This window comes from Coenobita brevimanus, chromosome 98, assembly GCF_032717465.1.
Source record: "Coenobita brevimanus isolate Jiangsu-jjx chromosome 98, ASM3271746v2, whole genome shotgun sequence".
Lineage (NCBI taxonomy): Eukaryota > Metazoa > Arthropoda > Malacostraca > Decapoda > Coenobitidae > Coenobita > Coenobita brevimanus.
The window spans coordinates 30,242,664-30,255,872 of NC_137051.1; the positions used below are offsets into that span (position 1 = coordinate 30,242,664).

The 13,209-nt window shown below is 42.7% G+C and overlaps 1 protein-coding gene across 1 annotated transcript in view; it reads right to left on the reverse strand.

The window, feature by feature from the left end:
- LOC145414011 (uncharacterized) overlaps positions 1 to 12,881 on the reverse strand; it is a 34,288-nt gene extending 21,407 nt beyond the window's left edge. The window contains exons 1-2 of the mRNA XM_080283579.1: positions 12,827 to 12,881; positions 11,762 to 11,953 (exon numbers count right to left, since the gene is read on the reverse strand). Of these exons, the coding sequence (XP_080139705.1) occupies positions 11,762 to 11,953; positions 12,827 to 12,881 (247 nt within the window). The remainder of the gene's footprint in view (positions 1 to 11,761; positions 11,954 to 12,826) is intronic.
- Positions 12,882 to 13,209: the final 328 nt, after the last annotated feature.

The window sequence follows — 13,209 nt, forward strand, 5'->3', positions numbered from 1 at the left end:
ATTAATAAGACACCACAGAGAGGGAGGGAACTCTTTTTGGCTACTGTACCGTCAGGACAAAAGTTTACCTAATATTTAATTGCGTTTACTTCGCACTTAGGGCATGTCTTTCACTTTCCCCTCTCCAAAGAACATCATAGTAGACAGAGAGACATACCAGATCTTTTTCAGCAAATAAAAGCCAGCAGAGGAAAACGAAATGCAAAAGAGGTGAAATATTTGGCAAACTGCCGTCCGCGAGCTACCTGAGCAGCCTTTAGCAGAGTATGAAAAAAACGCGCAAGTTAGAACAATGAGTTGCATTTTTCTAGCATAGGAGGATTTCCAACACCTTTCCCTTAGCGATTTATTGTGCATATTACATCTAGCTATTCTAATGTAGGCTGTCTCTTTGATATCGACATAGGCTACAAATATTACGGGAGATTAAAGACGTGCTATGGGCAGAAATGTCTCAGCTCTTCAATGTCATTTATGCCATTCTAATACAGACACAGACTGTATAAATAACACATAAGAGAATATAAGGACGTCCTATGCAATAATAAGCTGGTAAGAAAGAGCTCTTAGTTAAGTCTTCATAACTCTACACGATTTATTTACCAGCCGCGATATTGAAGCTGGTAGCCTATTGTTTTCAGTTTGTATGTGTGTGTATGTGTGTGTGTGTGTGTGTGTGTGTGTGTGTGTGTGTGTGTGTGTGTGTCAGTGTCTGTTAGCACGATAACTTCGCAACCGCTCAAGATATCATCACAAATCTTACAATGTGTAGTTGGGAGAAAAATCGATCACGAGTTCGAAATTGGTGGAAATAGGTCAAGACCTGTGTCTGTTACCACGATAACTTCGCAACCGTTCAAGATATTATCACAAAACTTACAAGTGTGTAGTATGGATGAAAATCTTCTACGGGCTCGAAATTGGTAAAAGTAGGAAGTCTGTGTATCTGTTACCATGATAACTTCACAACCGTGCAAGATATCATCACAAAACTTTACAGGTGTGTAGTAGGGAAGAAAATTTCCTACGAGTTCGATATTGGTGAAAGTAGGTCAAAGTCAAGGTCATTACGAGCCGCGCTAGATATGTATCGGCTTGCGGATGGTGTGATTCCCGTCTTGTGGGGGCCTCTAGTTTATCTTAAAGGCAACCTGTCGTTGTAATGTGGCCAGGACAGGTTCTATCCAACTCCTCTAGTCTGAAGTCTCTCCTAACCTGAGTAAGATCGTCTGGAGGCAGCAAGAACAGGAAGAATACGTCATCTGATACGGTCATACTCCAAGTGGTTTAGGATATTTCGCAACACCTCTTTCTTAGCATTTTTTTCTGCACATTAAACCTGGATATCCCCAGATACTTGATTGATGCAAATTATGTCCATATTAAAATTATATAACCACATAAAGTGTTCATGTATATTATGCAAAACAAATCACTAAGGAAGGGTTGTCACGATGTCTCCTACATCACCTGTTTCTCAAATTATGCATGAATAATAACCAATAGAGCAGCAAGGTGATATGGCACAATAAGTCGCAAAAGAAAAAGTGCTTGGAAGCCACCTAGAATGCAGCCCTGGGGAGGGATTCACAAAAATGTTTATGACAAGATCCCAGTCGTAGCAGCACAGTAATTGGTCTCTACAGGAAGGACAAGGAAAGTACAGAATATTACCAAATGTCTTTTGTTCTTCCTGCAAAACAAACAATAGTTACAGGAGAAAAGGCGTCTTGATTTCTTTCTTTTTCAGGAAGAGCAGAATCTACTCATGTTCTAATTCTTCCTGCGAATATAAGTTATGAGACGGTGATCGTAAATGTGTTCGAGAATCCCACGCCTGAGCCACGAGAATCTATGGCCCAGCGGCTATCACTTCCCGGTTCATCCGCACTCCCGCCTTCCGCTCAACACTGTCACCAGGCTCATGAAATGTAATCATTTAATTTTCTCACAACAAATCACTTAACCTGGTCATTCCTGTGACGTAGGGTTATGTTCATGGCACCAGTGGATCAGAAAAGACGTTTGGTAGTGATGGGAAAAGAGGCAAACTCCATTATCCCCATTTAATGTGTTGTCTTCCACGCAGTAAAAAAAAAAAAAAAAAAAAAAAGTCTGTCAGTAATAATGATGAAACTAGAAACATTTCCTTGTAGTCAGTGAGCCAAGTGCTTTCTTGTTATTTTATATGGGCATGTTATACTTTTTAAAGTAGTACCATAGCCCACGTTTAAGTATTTCATTTGGCGAATCAACGTTGATAACGGAACTACTTTCACTCCATTGTGAAATAATTTATTGGGACGATGTTTGAATATTGTGTGAAATAAAATTTTTAACTGCTTATAATTTCATTTCCAGTCTCAAACGTTATTACTAAACGTGGTTTATGCGACACAGTAGACAGTACATGTATCTGTGGCAGTCACTAGGGTGTCAACCCCGGATGAGGGCGGACATTCAAACTGGTGTAATAACAAGTACGCTGTTCATTCTTCCGTGTTGTGTCAGTGGCTCGCACCGTACAGATGTTACCTCGGTGACATGTAAGTTCTCATCCACAAAATAACAACACGTCGCTGTATGTTCAGCTTATTTGTAATAACCAGGTTGTATATTCGTACACCCATACCTGAAGCATGAATGGGGGCGAGTTGTTCTCCATATAAAAAGTACTGTTGGTCGGTCTAGGAGCCCTTCAGGTCCCATAAAACACGAATTGGTCATGTCTGGCAGTTATTTCACAGTGCATACATAATTCACATATAACTGTAATACACTGAAAGTGCAACACATATTTGGCGTGGGACGCCTTCACGCTGTGGCACTGATATGACTGAGTAGCTCCACTGCCCTGTTTACATCCCTCATCTCCCTCCATATCCCCCGAAGGAAAGATAATAGACTGGAGAAAAAAGGCAACTTTAACCTGCACTTCACCGAGGTCACGTCCAGATGAACCAGGGGTCACAACAACAGCAGCAGCACCTGCGAGTACATATATCATGTCTTTTCTGTCCATTACATTAAATATCTCATGTCTCTCAGAATACAGCGGTAATAATTTCAAAGAGTTTTGTATATATTTAGCTAAATGAATGTATATTTCCCCAGTAGATTATGCACGATACCACTAATATTAACAATTATATTATTTGTACCTTTCTATAAACATTTTATTTGGCTAGAATACTTTTCATTCTTTTTCTGAGCCTAATTAATAAATAAATATTATTTTAAATAAAATAAAACAAAGATGTCTGGGGTATTAGCCCAGGGGAACTATCACCTTTGAAGCGAAGTGATGAAGAAATGAAAGTGGCGCCAAAGCGAAAAGTTATGAAAAAAAAAAAAAAAATACCATCACCGTGGTGCTGAACCCATAATGAACCCCGGAGTGTGCCCCACGACGATACATCAGAAACGGTCACGGCATACCCAATACGAGACTTTGAAGCAACTCTAAGTCACCACTCCGTCTTGAGTGGAACATGACCTAACAGATCACATGTGAAGAAGTATAAAGGAAATAAACAGAGAGAGAGAGAGAGAGAGAGAGAGAGAGAGAGAGAGAGAGAGAGAGAGAGAGAGAGAGAGAGAGAGAGAGAGAGAGAGAGAGAGAGGTAATACGATTAGCCCCCAGCATAGTACTGTAAATGGTTTCTCAGGACTAAAAAAGAAAGTCTTGTTACTCAGTGTAGAGTCACCTGAGAGTAGTAGTACATCAAGTGATTGAATGACGGGCACCCCAACCTACCGTGAACAAATTTTGGACCAGCTCTCTGTCGTAACTACTACTAGTCGGTTACTTAATTTTAAAGGAAGGACAAGGTGAGTGCAGAGTCTTCCTATGCCTATAGTTTTTCATGCAAAACCAAATTTTATTTACGAAAAATTGTTATTCTTAATATTTTGAGGAGGGACTAGGAAAGGTGGATCACAACTCTTATTTTTCCTGTAAAAACACATCACAGCAACAAGAGGAAACTGATGCTAATTCTCTTTATGAATGTGATGCTTAACATGCATGGCCGCTGTGATAGTCTTGTATTTCTGTATGTGTGGTTGTTATCGGGAAGCGGAGAAGGACTGGGTTCTTATTTATAACTGTATGGAGAATGAAAAAAGAAGGTAAAATGGCAAAGAACACAATTCGAAGTAGTAGGCGACTGCACCTTACCTTTCAGTTAGTTACTTTCGCCCTGACCATTTGCGCGCGCCCGTGTGTGTGTGTGTGTGTGTGTGTGTGTGTGTGTGAGTGTGAGTGAGAGAGAGAGAGAGAGAGAGAGAGAGAGAGAGAGAGAGAGAGAGAGAGAGAGCGCAGATAACTTAACCTCTTTGTCTGCAGTACGTCATTATTATTTCATTCATGCTGATACCAGACGTTTTCATTCAGATTAGTGTAGACTTTTCGAAATGGAGGAGTTAGACGTAGCTTTGATTAACCTGTACACTAAGTGCGGACTCCTCTTAAGTATAAGAAAGTTATCTGGCGGTGGTAATAATAAAATAAAATACGAAATCGGACTAAAGGGGTCCAACGTGAAACTCGGCAATGATGAAGTAAGGCGAGAGTGTGTGTGCCACCAGAACTCACTGTGGGCTATGGTGTCGGAGTAAGGCGAGGGTGTGTGTGCCACCAAAACTCACTGTGGGCTATGGTGTCGGAGCGTCATTGCAAAATAACACACTGCACCAGTTACAGATGACCAGGGGTTTTCATTTCCAGAGGTTTGCATGGGGAAAACATCTGAAAATGAAAAACAGATCTACTGCAGATTTATTTCTTTTTCGGGGGAGGATGTGGGCACCAAGAGCATAATAGATTTTATTTACGTGCAAGGGCGAAGCCCCTGCGACTCGTCAAGCAGTGGCATTTTCTCACATATGAGTGGCCCGACCCGGCCCGTCCCGACCGTAAAACTTTTGAGAAGTTTATATCTCAGCAACGACAGGGCCGATCACGGCGTGGTTTGCACCATATGATGGCCCAGTTCTTTGTGTTGTTTTGACAGGTTTCATCACACCCAGGCGGTGCACGTGGCACGTGACACGCGCCAAGTGCGGCATGTCAAAAATTCTCACAAGAGGGCCACAGGCCAGACAGTTTGTCGTAAAGGCATGAAACTTGGTAGGTAGATAGCCATCAATAAGCTTTAAGCATCTTCGGGGTGTAAGGCAACATTTCGATGCTTTCGGATTAAAATGGCCTCGCTCGTACCTCTCCGACTAAGGCGTTTTACAAGTATTATACGCCACTGTTCTGTTGTTTTCCATGAAAAATGAAGAAACTACTACTATTAATACTACTACCATTATATCATTACTACTACCACTACTACTACCTCTACTACTACTGCTACTACTACTACCGTACTACAACTACTGCTGCTGCTGCTGCTGCTATTACTAGCCAGATTCTTATAATGTATTATTATTATTATTATTATTATTATTTTCATCACTGGAAAGGGGGGCTGGGGGTAACTCGTGCCAAGTGCCACTACGCCCCAAATCCGCCACTATTTCACCATCCTAGAATTCTTGGGGATACTAATCCCTTCCTCGGGATTCAGGGATTTCCATACAGGTAGGGGATAGGTACAAAGAAGTAAATATAGCTGAAGGACTGATGTGTAGTTCAGACCACAACATACACAGTAAAACTATCATGTAGAAGCTAAAATTAGTACATTCTGTTGAGTTTTACCGAAAACAGTTTTTCTTATAACACCAGGAAACCGCTTATGCGTAACTACCTTAACTAGCTAGCAAGGAAATAGGCCAACAGATATTCCCCTCGCCTACAACACGCAATCCTCGATTTACATATCCAGGTTCCTCTGTCAGTTCTAGATGCGAACACAACACACTACGGTAAAGAGTCCCTATCCAAAGCTTCCTGGCCGACCCGGGAAACAAACACAGACGTCACGGTGGAGGGCCAAGCGTGCTTCCGGTTACACCACACCCACCACCACCTCTGCCATACATGTAACACTCGGGATCCTAGCAGTCACACTCAGCTGAATAAAATCGTCTGGTGTTTGCCGGCACAGAATACTAAAACTGTTCTTAACATGAGAGGGCTAAGGTAACAGTCTTAACACTTACTCTTATGACTCACTCAGCTGATTAAAATCGTCTGGCATTAACTGGAGTAAAACACAAGAGTTGTCTTGACCATAAGGGGGTTAATAAATTCTTCCTCAGCCCAGCTGGTCATTGAGGATGTCCATCCTCTCATCTGGAAGTTTTCTCTAAAAACGACAAGTAAGTGGGAATAACGCAAGCTTATCTTGTTCCTTTTCTTGTTGTTGGAGAAAACTTTGACAAAATTTCACTGCATTCAGGATATCACTCCTACAACACCCATTTTCTCTTCTCCCACTCCCACTCCAAATACAGTTTATCCAGCCCATGTCTTTGTCGCCTTCGCCCACGTCTTTCCTCCAGTGATACTTTCAATCTTGGGGGGAATTTTGAAATTAGCCGTCACTGCACAGAAACTATTAAATCCACAACATCCACTTTCATAGGATATACTTTCCTGTCCTCGCCTCACCGCCCACCACAGTTCCAGCCCATGCTAACAATCCCTTTGCTCAACACACTAATCTCTTTACCTTCCCCCCCCCCTCTTTTAACGAAATCATTTGACGAAATCAAGGCACGACGCAGATCACGCAATTGACGAACACTTTTTGTTTTTGTTTCTTTAGCTTGTCAAAATATTACCATGAAAATTATTAGCTATCTTTCGCTGCATTAATCACATTACTTTATACTTCCTACGTCCGTATTACTTTTAAGTTCCCAACAAAAACGGGCTCTAGGCTATGCAGCTGAAACAAGAGGGTAACACACATCAGACACATTGCAAAGAAATTCATATAATTAACAGACTGTAGCAACACTCTGTGGCTGAACTGGTACAGAGGCAGCCTGCAGTACTAATGACCCAGTATCGAATCCCGGCTGGGGCAGGGAACATTTTAAGTATCTGCATTTCATAAAAGCAGACTTGACCAATCTACCAGAAGGCCCGCCATGTCGTAAAAATACCCCCCAAAAAATTCAGTACACCAGTCCTGTATGAGACAGCCCTAGCATGTATTCAATAAGGACGGTGGGTGTTAGCACCGAAGTGGTGACATATGGAGGTGTATAGGACTTCTGGGCCCTGAGATAGGCCCTAAAGCCTTTGGCCAGAGTAGGATACATAAAAAAAAAAAAAAAAAAAAAAAATAGCACTAACAGATCTTGAGGCAATGATCGTACCACAACAAACAAAAGTTCGACAGACATCTGCCAGCATTTAGCCATTGCCTTCGTGTTTTGCATCGCTGTCCGAACGTCAGAGAGTGCCCTACCCTTTCATTCTCTTGTTATGTGGTTCATAGTATTATCACACAAAAATGTTTCAGGCAACATCTTCCATCGCCAAAGCCAGCAGCGAAGTGTCGGGGTACTTTTGATGGTGTCAGTAAATGATCAAGTTACATCCTGAATATGCGAAGGGGGGAATCTGTCCGGCAACTCATCGCACTAAACGTAGGCTACTGGAGTGAGGAAGCGGCGACACACACATCATGACCTTTCCAATACGTGTAGACCTGTACTTCGCTCCAGTTAAACATACACATAGCTGTTAAATCCCGTTTTCACTTTAACCTACGTATAGTTCTTTTTACACGTAGTGCACAGAAGCCTATCACAGTTCAGACTTTATAATGGGAAGAACTTCACCTCTTCACCATGTTTATTCTTTTTAGTACATTATTCTGTTTTGTTTTTTATTTAATATAATATTTATTGATATTATGGCTCTGCTTGGAACGCATGAGAGCTCCCTCATCTGACGCAAAATTCAACTATCTTACTATCAAGAACCCCGGGATGTCGGAAAAAGTGCTACTGAGGCAAGTTATAATAATTCATATCCAAGAGAGTGTAATTATGCAATGATAATATATAAATAACTGTTGCATGGTTAGCAATTCCAAAAACCGGATTAAAAATATACGAGAAACTTTTCTGTATGTTACGGGTGTATTCTTATTACTACAACTACTTATCATCAAACTGAATATTTTTTCTCTCCCTCTCTCTCTCGGAAGGTGTGGCAGGAGCTGACAGAATTGGGCAGAGGGTTCAGTCAAATCTGGGCTTATAATTCTGTTCTCGGGACACATTTTCCGGCATTCATGACGTTGATTTTTCATTTGACTGAAAATCTACTTACGCTATGTATACACTTACGACCAATGTATACTGTACGTTATGAGCCTGAGGACGTATTCTCGTTGGCATAGGAGACTTTGTAACAACTTAATTACTTTTTTGCATATCACAGCATTACACTCCCTTATGAGCCTCCGACGGTCGGGTGGGTAGGGTGTGCGTCTGTCTATTCTCCTGATCTGGGCGCAATCCCACCCAGGGACGGATATTTAAGGGCGCGCAACAAAATAATCTTTCCCGTGACTTCATAATTATGTTCACATCTTGTCGAGGTTCTCTTGATGCCATATGCAGACGCTCGCTCATAAACACAACCACTGCAATATAATATCCTCAAGCATTCCTCACCCTACACTACACTCCACATGCTTTCCACAGGCATGCGTGAAGCACTGGGTAGGAGCGGTCAGTTGTCCAGTGACAGACAGTGGTGTTCCCTGGACCCACGGATCAGCTGCTGTTCAAAACTTGCAAAACACACCTTCAACTTGTACAGCAGAGTTGCCCTCCGTGTTTGGCGTGTGTAAGCCGGTCGTTACAATATTCATATATACAAGTATACATACTCTCTTTTATGTGAGGCTTGTGTTTCTGATATCGACATAAAATTTTGCATCAATGACAAAATGTTATCAAAGTGAAATATAAAAAAACAAATCGTCGAGGGAGAACTGTTACGACGTCTTGCGACCCAACAAGAATATGGCTGGCTGAAAGTCTCAAACATAAATATGATCGATTCTCTCGTAATTCAGCAGGAAGAATGAAGACGAGGGAAATTCCGCAATCTCCTTTCCTTGTTTGTACTACTGATACTAATATACACCTACGATTATTTTTCTCTTATACCCAAGATTTGTTTTTATACGAGGAACGAGAGACATAGAAAGAATTTGCACTCTCCTTCCCTTGTCCTCGCTGGGGAAACGGATCACAGTTGCGACAGGGAGTTGATCAGTGAAGATGACCTGTAAACGTTTCCAGTTATGCGTCGCTGTCCTCTCTAAAGCCCCGTCCACACGAGCGGGCAATGCCCGCGGTCACAAGCGAGCAGTTTGCCTGTCGACGGGCTCACCGCTTGTACCCGCGGGCAAATGCGTAAATTGCCACGGGCAATTTACGCATTTGCCCGCGGGCACAAGCGGTGAGCCTGTCAACAGGCAAACTGCTCGCTTGTGCCCGCGGGCATTGCCCGCTCGTGTGGACGGGGCTTAACACGACGTGAGGGAAAGCGCCAGAAATTTGTGTTGCATCCTGTGACTCAAAGACCTATCCAGTCATGGTGGGGGGTAGGTAGTAGGGGGAGGGTACTCGCTGACGACTAGGTTTAAAGTTCAGGAAGGGTGAATCCAAGATCGAGATTCACAAACTTGCAATCAACCTCCCTCTCGTAACTCATTTGTTTTTGCAGGATGAGCAAAAGATACAGGAAAACTCTGGCTTTCCCTAGCACTGTCCTTCCTTCAGTATGGAATAATATTTACGAGAGGGAACTGATCGTCGGGTTTCTCGTGAAACTGGCGTTAGGGCTGTAGATGACGGGAGCGGAGGGATAATAAATGAATGAATGAATAAATACTCGTAAATAAACAAATGAAATAAAAGCATGGGAGTATCACGACTGTGCATAACCTCGAAAATTATTAACATATTTGGAATGACCTGAAAAAAAAAAAAAGTGTTATGGCTACTGAGGCGAGGAGGGGGGAGTTGAGGCAATCCTCCCCCCCCAAAAAAAAAAAAAAAAAAATGATGCACCCTTGCCGACCGTCTTTCCTGGCCGTTGTGTTGTTTCTGCTGTCAGGGCCTCGTCAATAAGGTCCGAATCTGAGATACTTTGACGCAGCTTGTCTGATCATCTGGGTCAGAGTTGTTGCAAGTACACTTTCTGTCAGTGGGCCACATTCCTAGCACAACGTTTTTCACTGTCACCACATTATGTCTGGCGCTGAGAAACTAAACGCCCAGAACGTGGTCCAGTGAATCGAGGTTCCTTATTCCAAGTTTTACCTCGACCTATTTTACACGATCGAACAATCTGCTTCGAGTCCGATTCCGATTCACAGTCAGATGCGACTCTTCGGCAAAATAACTGAAATCAAACAGCTCCACATACTCCTTTGTGTTTGTTTCAGAAGACAGTGAGGAACAGGGATTCCCGTATTTAACGTTTTCGCCTTCAATGGACACATCAAGCCATTATATACTCAGGCTACCATCAGTGGCGTAGCCGTCCCTGTGGCCGGGGTGGCACTGACCATTCCTGGCCTGGTCACCCGATTTTCAGCTGGCTATCCGAGAACCCCCATAATGAGTTCTCATTAGGCCATCCCACAACCAGGCTTGGCCACCCTAGAAACCATAACCACCCCAGATTAAAATTTCTTGGTATGCCCCAGGGTACCACAAGATAATTTTGCTTAGTTGACGGGAATTCTGATGGTCAAAATTGTCCTGATTAATCTGTAGAATGTTCCGTCCGGCCTTCAAAATACTGTACTGTATTACCGCGCTGCTGACCAAAAATATCACATTAACCCTCTCGTGACCGCGTTTTTTTTTTTTTTTTCGTATTTTATTGAAGCCAGCGCCACAGTATTCTTATTCAGATGACAGCAACTATTGGAGCCTGATGGCACTAACACTATTTATCATTACCAGATAACAGTACCTGACAATCTTAAATCACATGACCAAAACAAAGATGATGTAGGAAACCTCGTGACAAACAGACACTTGCCATAAAAATCAGTAACGTAAAAAATAAAGCGTGACAACAGAAAACGTAGGAGGGAAATAAAAGCATGAGGTACGCAAAAGCGTAAGCCAGACAAATGTATGGGATACACCACAAAAACACGTGACGTTAATGTGAGGTAAGTGATGAAGTAAACAGACGATGAGGTATATCTAAAACATGTGAGGTGAGTAATTGTAGGTGATGAAAGCAAAACATGTGAGGTAATCATATGAAATTAGGTAAACATGCAGGTGAGGTAAACAAGGGATGAAGTAAATAAAACCAAGAAAGGTTAACTTAATAAGATAAGAAAAGGATGTGGGGTAAATAAAAGCACGTAACGTAAATAAAAGTGCATGATGTAAACAAAAGTCGTAGACAAAGGCATGTAAGGTAAACAAAGATACTTGCTGCAAACAACAGGGCACGCAGTAACCACGTGATGAAAAATGCACCTAATATAAACAAAGAGGCACAAGCGTAGGATTTGAAGGTGTTTATACGGTTGTGGTCCTTTTCTTTTCCAAATGTGAACTCGGTGGACTGAAGCTGCCACGTGGTAAAGCATTTAATATAAACAAGAGCACGTGCCGTACACAACAGCAAAAGCGTGTGATGTAAAGGAAAATAGAAGTGTTGTATGCAAGCAACAGAGTGATATAAACTGAAGGTTATGTTCAATACTTCAACAATGCCCTGCGGCCCCTGCAGCTGACGTAAACAAAAGCCCGAGGTATATTTAACAAAGTGGTGTACAAACAAACTGAGGTGACATACACTGCGCTGCGATGCGCTCCGGCCTCCTGCAGCAGACGTAGATGTGAGGGGGTCGTGGCTGACACAGCGTGACCTGACCCGCCCTCCTCACCACACCCCCGCTGCCCACACACGCACCCACCTCCTCGCACACGCCCACCACTCCACCGCCCATCTCACAAGATTCGCCAGGAAACCAGTCGCCTTGCCGCGCTGTGGGCGTGATTGACAGGTGTAGATATGGGTAGGTGTATTAACTAGGGTTAATACACGTGTGTATGGTTAGATGTAGGTGGGAATGGAAGGGTGTCGGTGGGTGGAGGTATTCACTGGCAGATGTGGATACGTAGATATATAGGTGTGTATGGGTAGGTAAGGATACGTGATATAGGTGTGTATGGGTAGGTGTGGATACGTGGATTATAGGTGTGTATGGGTAGGTGTGGATACTTGGATATATAGGTGTGTATGGGTAGGTGTGGTTACGTGGATATACACTGCAGGTAAGTATTGGTAGGTGTGGATGAATATATGCTGTTGCGGTGGGTGTGTGGATGCGGTGAATATGTGGATGTGGTGGATGTGTGAGTGTGGTAAATATATGGGGTGTGGTAGATATTATGTAGGTGTGGTGGATATGGGTAGATAGGCGTAAGTATAGGTGGATATGAGTGGATACACAGTAGATATACAATAAATGGGTTGGTGTGAGTGGATGTGGGTGGACATGGTATGATGCGGTGGACACGGGTGGATATGGGTGTAACAAGGTGGATGTAGGTGGACAAGGGTGGGTGTGGTTGGACATGGGTGGGCGTGGGTTGATACGGACCGGAGCAACAATGTACATAGCCAAAACGAGGGTACGTTAGGAATGTACGACACGGGCGTTAAACGAAGACGGACTGGAAAAATTATGCTTTTTATTCAACAACACTAAAACTGCACAAAAAACATGAGTAGTCAGCGTCAATTGTTTCGTGAATATCAGAAATAAAACATGGTGCAATATTATTTAAAAAATTTATAACGTCAGATTACTATTATATGCTAGACCATTTAATCTTGCTGTTAGATCGGTCTTACCTTCAGGTCGGCAAAAACTGAAGGCGAGAGCAAGGGTGAAAGCTACAGCCAACATCTTCCCACACTCTGCACAGGCTGGACACTCACTGACAGACGACAAACGGAACCTGTGCATATGTATTCACCAGCATGCCGCCGTGACGTCATTATCTTTGAGGACCAATCAGAACCTGTTTCCGCTCTGCCTCCAGTAATGGCACTGCGCAGTTACCAAAAATCATTTTTTATATAAACATACTACTGTCTGTTGCAAGCTCATGTTGCTTGCTGCAAAAGATTTATGTTTCATTCGAGATGTGCTGATACTGTAAATTTCATACACAGTTTATTACTTGTAGGTACTGTTTGTCTTGATATAATTCAAACGCCTAATCGTTTGTAGG